Source organism: Durio zibethinus, chromosome 19, assembly GCF_047325235.1.
Source record: "Durio zibethinus cultivar Kanyao isolate XHJ-2024 chromosome 19, ASM4732523v1, whole genome shotgun sequence".
Lineage (NCBI taxonomy): Eukaryota > Viridiplantae > Streptophyta > Magnoliopsida > Malvales > Malvaceae > Durio > Durio zibethinus.
Window position 1 is genome coordinate 20809659 of NC_143180.1, and position 5460 is coordinate 20815118.

Genomic DNA, 5460 nt, shown 5'->3' on the forward strand with positions numbered 1-5460 from the left:
CATTTGTTTTCTTAAAGAGGCTTCGTCATCGGAAACATTTTTATTGGTTTTATTTTTTGTTGAAAATATATCTAATTATTTCACCATTTTGGTCAAATTAGAAATTTTTTTTTTAATTTCTAAATTTTTCACCATTTGGGCCTATTTAAAAATTCTTTTTTTTCTTAGAGAGAAAATAATATGACAATTATTTTTATTGAAACTTCATCTAAATTATTCCACCATTTGGGACAAATTTAGAGAAAATTTCTTACCTAGAGATTTCTTAGGAATTTACCATTTGAAATTTCTAAGAATCTCATTATTGGGTAATTTTCACATATTTTCAACCAAAATTTTATTTGGAAAAGAATACAATTACTTGTATTGAAATTTCATCTAAATTATTTCACAATTTGGTCTAAATTTAGAGAAAATTTCTCACTTAGAGATTTCTTAAGAATTTACCATTTAAAATTTTTGAGAATCTCATTCTTGGGTAATTTGTATTTAATTCCAAAATTTTTATATTTTTATGTTTTTTTGTTGAAAAATAAATATTAATTATTGTTATTGAAACTTTATTTAAATTATTATACAATTTGAGAAAATTTTATACAAAGCTTCTCACTTAAACATTTTATAAAAATTTATCATTTAAAATTTTTATAAATTTTATCATCGAATAATTAATATTTATTCTCAAAATTATTTTATTATTATTTTATTTAATATCAAATAATAAAAATTATAAAACAAAGTGATTAAATAAACAATTGTGCATAAAACAAGACAAATAAATAAACAATCAATTTTTTTAAAAAAATACCAAATAATTAAAGAATTTTAAAAAAAAAACTAAATAAAAGTAAGCTGAAGTACCAAAAATGACGTGAGCCTTTAGGATTCACCAAACCAATGTGCTAGGGAAAGCTTTTCTTGCTAATTACGTGCTTAGCATATCACGTGACCTTTGTCTTTAAGCACCATGTTTCTTCATCCCCATTTTATTTCTTTCACTTTTTGACAAAACCAGTAAGATCAATGTCTCCTTAGTCTGCAACAACTTCAAAATATTCCTTCTTGAACCGTCGATCACTGCTATAGAAATAGCCTTCTTAGCTTCACCTTTTCCCCAGAATCTGGATCAACCACCTCAGATTTTCAACCTCCTGCTGGTTTCAATCAATGCTGCTGCCTTGCACTGCCACCAACTATCGAAGACTGTCCCTGTTTTTGGCTGAGTGTTTTCTTTGTTTCACTGCTAATTTCTTGTGTAAATGTTTTTCCGCCTCATCTGTGACTGTGTGGGTATTTATAAGATCAAAGCCCTAATCCGAACAGAAATTCCAACTTAGCTCAAATTCAACCACATAATCTCAATCAAACTCAACTTCTTATTTTCTCGTTTTTTTCAGCTTTTTCATTTTTTTCATTTTTTTTATAAAAAATCAAATGTAGACTCCCGGACAGATTGGGTGTCTACAGTTAGTTTATTAGTCGTCATGAAAACTAACTGGAAAGGGACTGAATAAATACCTGACCATTCATGCTAGCCAATGTAATTTATACCTAATAATTAACAAAATATTCCTTCGAACTATCCATAGCATCTTTCTTAATATCATTCCAAGTCCTGTTGTTTCTTATGTTTGTGTCGGTTCAGTCATCCTATGTTTTTGCTTCTTCAGCAGCTACTGCACCTGGTAAAGAAGCAGAAACTCTTCTTAAATGGAAAGCTAGCGTTGACAACAACACCCAAACATTGTTCTCTTCTTTGTGGGTTGGAGACAGCCATTGCAACTGGGTCGGTATCACTTGCAACAAGGCTGGAGGCATCACCAATTTAAGCCTTCCAGACTATGGGTTCAAAGGGACACTTCATAGTCTCAACTTCTTGTTCTTCCTCAACCTGATGGGTCTTCACCTTCCTAACAACTTACTGTATGGGTCCATTCCCTCACACATTGGAAATCTTTCCAAGCTCATCATCCTTGACTTGTCATTCAATAGTTTCTCTGGGAATATCCCTTCTGAGATTTGCATATTGAAAAGTCTTGAGTGGATTTCCTTAGCAGAAAATGAGATCACTGGTCCAATCCCTGCCTCTATAGGAAGCTTGCATCATTTATCCAAGCTTTACCTTAAGAGGAACAGACTCTCTGGTTCTATACCTGAACAAGTTTGTAACCTTTCCAAGCTCACCGAGCTTGACTTGTCACAAAATAATTTCTCCCGAAATATTCCATCTAATATAGGAAGGTTATTGAGTTCACTTTCTCAACTTATTCTCAATGCAAACAATCTCACTGGTCCAATACCTATATCTATTGGAAGCATGCACAATTTGTCCCGACTTGTCCTCGTTGAAAATAGGCTCAATGGTTCCATACCTAAAGAAGTTGGGATGATGAGGTCACTTGTTATGCTTGATCTTTCAGTGAATTACATAACTGGTCCTATCCCACCATCTCTGGGAAACCTAAGTAACTCGGTATGGCTTTATCTGTATGGTAATAACCTCTCTGGTTCCATCCCCAATGAAATAGGACAGCTTGGATCTCTTACCACAATGCAGTTGTCAAGTAATAATCTCCCTGGTGTCATCCCTACTTCCATGGGAAACTTAACCAAATTGTCTAGTCTTTACCTTTTTGAGAATAAGCTTTCCGGATCAACACCTCAAGAGGTAGGGATGCTTGTATCTCTTATAGAACTTTTTTATCTGATAACAATTTATCTGGTTCAATCCCTGCTTCCATAGGAAACTTGACTAGCTTATCTATTCACTACCTTCATAAAAATATGTTTTCTGGGTCCATACCTCAAGAGGTAGGGATGCTTAAATCTCTTACTGAGTTTTCGTTGAGTATGAATAGTTTCTTTGGTTCAACCCCAGCTTCAATTGGGAATATGACGAAGCTTGTGGCATTAATTCTTTTCTAGAATCATTTATCAGGGCCAATTCCTTCAACGCTCAGCAATCTTACTCAGATGCCATCATTACAATTATCATATAACAATCTCAGTGGTCCATTACCTGAATATATGCCGCGGCAGACTACCCGCTTATATTTCGGTTCACAACAACAATTTGACGGGTCATATCCCACCAAGTTTGAAAAACTGCAAAAGTTTATACAGAGTTAGGCTTGAAGGAAACCACTTCACAGGAAATATATCAGAAGCTTTTGGTGTGTATCCGAATTTGAATTATATTGCATTAAGCAATGTCAGATTTTATGGTGAACTTTCTCCAAAGTGGGGGCAATGCCACAATTTAACAAGCCTACAAATCTCCAATAACAAAATTTCTGGAAAGATACCACCCGAGTTGAAACATGCAACTCAGTTACAGCAACTCGGTCTCTCTTCAAATCATCTTGTTAGTGAGATTCCCAAGGAATTGGGGGCATTGACATTGATGTTCTGACTTTTGCTAAGTGGTAACCAACTTTCAGGCAAAATTCCACCAGAGATTGGAGTTCTTTCAAATCTAGAACATCTTAACTTGGCATCAAACAATTTAAGTGGGCCGAACTTGGAGAGTGCTCAAAGTTATTGAACTTGAATTTGAGCAAAAATAAACTTGGAGAAAGCATTCCACTTTCAGTAAGCTACATAAATGGTCTTCAAAATCTAGATTTAAGTCAGAATTTACTTATTGGGGAGATACAACAACAGCTTGCAGAATTACATTCCTTGGAAATATTGGACCTTTCTCACAATATGCGCAATGGTTCCATCCCAAATTCTTTCAATGATTTGCAAAGCTTGACAGTTGTGAATATATCTTACAATCAATTAGAAGGCCCTATTCCTAACACTAAGGCATTTCAGGAGGCTTCATTTGATGCCTTAACGAACAGTAAAGGCCTATGTGGTAACGCCACTAGACTAATGCCTTGTGTTGTTGCTGCTGCTAGCAACAAAGTTGGTCATAGAAAAAGCACCAAAGTCATCATTTTCATTGTGCTTCCACTCTGTGGTCCTCTTTTACTCTTTATCATGGCTGGAAGTTTCTTTTTTCTTTGCCAAAAGAATCGAACCAGAAAATCTGAGTCAATGGAGGCACAACTTGGAGATTTTTTCACATTATGGGGATATAATGGAAGAATACTCTATGAGAACATTATTTTAGCCACTGAAGATTTCAGCCCCAACAATTGCATCGGTTCAGGAGGCTATGGAGCTGTTTATAAAGCTGCGCTACCCATTGGTCGGGTGGTTGCTGTGAAGAAACTTCTTCAATCTGAAGATAGCATGCTTACCAACAACTTGAAAGCCTTTGAAAATGAGGTTCAGGTTTTAACAGAGATAAGGCATCGTAACGTTGTAAAGCTGTATGGCTTTTGTTCACACCCAAAGAACTCTTTTTTGGTTTATGAGTTTGCAGAAAGGGGAAGTTTGAGAATGCTGTTAAGCAACAAGGAAGAGGCTGAGGAGTTGAATTGGAAAAAGAGACTAAATATTGTAAAAGGAGTGGCTAACGCCTTGTCTTCCGTGCATAGTGATCATTCACCACCTATAATCCATCGAGACATTTCGAGCAATAATGTTCTCTTGGATTTGAACTATGAGGCTCATGTCTCGGATTTTGGCATAACTAGGTTTTTAAAGCCTGACTCCTCCAATTGGACCTCACTTGCAAGCACTTTTGGATATATAGCTCAAGGTATTTGTTAATATATTTTCATATATTAAACTCAACTAAATTTAAAGTTTTAATACTTCAACTTTTGAGTTTAAACTTTCAAGTAATTATAGTCCTTTTGAAGGGAATTTGAAGAGAATTCATGTTTATTTAGTTTTTTTACTAATATTTATTTAAAATGATAAATAGAATACATAATGTGTTGGTATAATTTTTAATTAAATTTTGCCATTTCTTTTCAACATGTATTATTCTTGCTTAATAGAGTATTAATTAAATATTTCTTTATGAAGAGTTGGCTTACACAATGATGATAGATGAGAAATGTGATGTCTATAGTTTTGGGGTGCTAACAATGGAAGTTCTCATGGGGAGGCATCCGGTGATCTTTGTTCAAGTTTATCAGCATCAATACCTAATCACCAACAGATTTACTAAAAGAAGTGATAGACCAACGCCTCTCATCTCCAGTAAACCAAGTCTCAGAGGATGTCGTCTCTACTGCAAAGGTAGCATTTGCATGCTTGAATGGCAATCCCAAACTTTGGCCAACCATGCAACAGGTTGCTCAAGCCCTTAGCCGTCAATCGCTTCCATTGTCTAATCCTTTCTCAATCATAAAACTGGGAGAATTGTGGGATTATGGATTCTGCAGTGGCTAATTAAGGTGCTATCAATTTGGATAATAATTCTAGTTACTTGTATTTGCTTTCAATCTATTTCTTTTTCTCTGCTTTGGGTTGAAAATGTTTAAGTACTCTAATAATAAAGGTTTTGTAATAAATCAGCTGTGATATAGAATAGTCATGTTTAAGCACTCAATTTGT

The 5460-nt window shown here is 34.7% G+C and overlaps 1 protein-coding gene across 1 annotated transcript; it reads left to right on the plus strand.

The window, feature by feature from the left end:
- The first annotated feature begins 1627 nt into the window (after nucleotides 1-1627).
- LOC149513520 (uncharacterized) lies at nucleotides 1628-2743 on the plus strand. Its single transcript, XM_089748688.1, has one exon. The coding sequence runs from the start codon at nucleotides 1628-1630 to the stop codon at nucleotides 2741-2743; it is 1116 nt and encodes a 371-aa protein (XP_089604814.1).
- The last annotated feature ends 2717 nt before the right edge of the window (nucleotides 2744-5460 follow it).

What these genes read in the sequence shown, in the direction of transcription:
- LOC149513520 (XM_089748688.1), top strand. Translation starts at nt 1,628, where the DNA reads ATGTTTGTGTCGGTTCAGTCATCCTATGTTTTTGCTTCTTCAGCAGCT.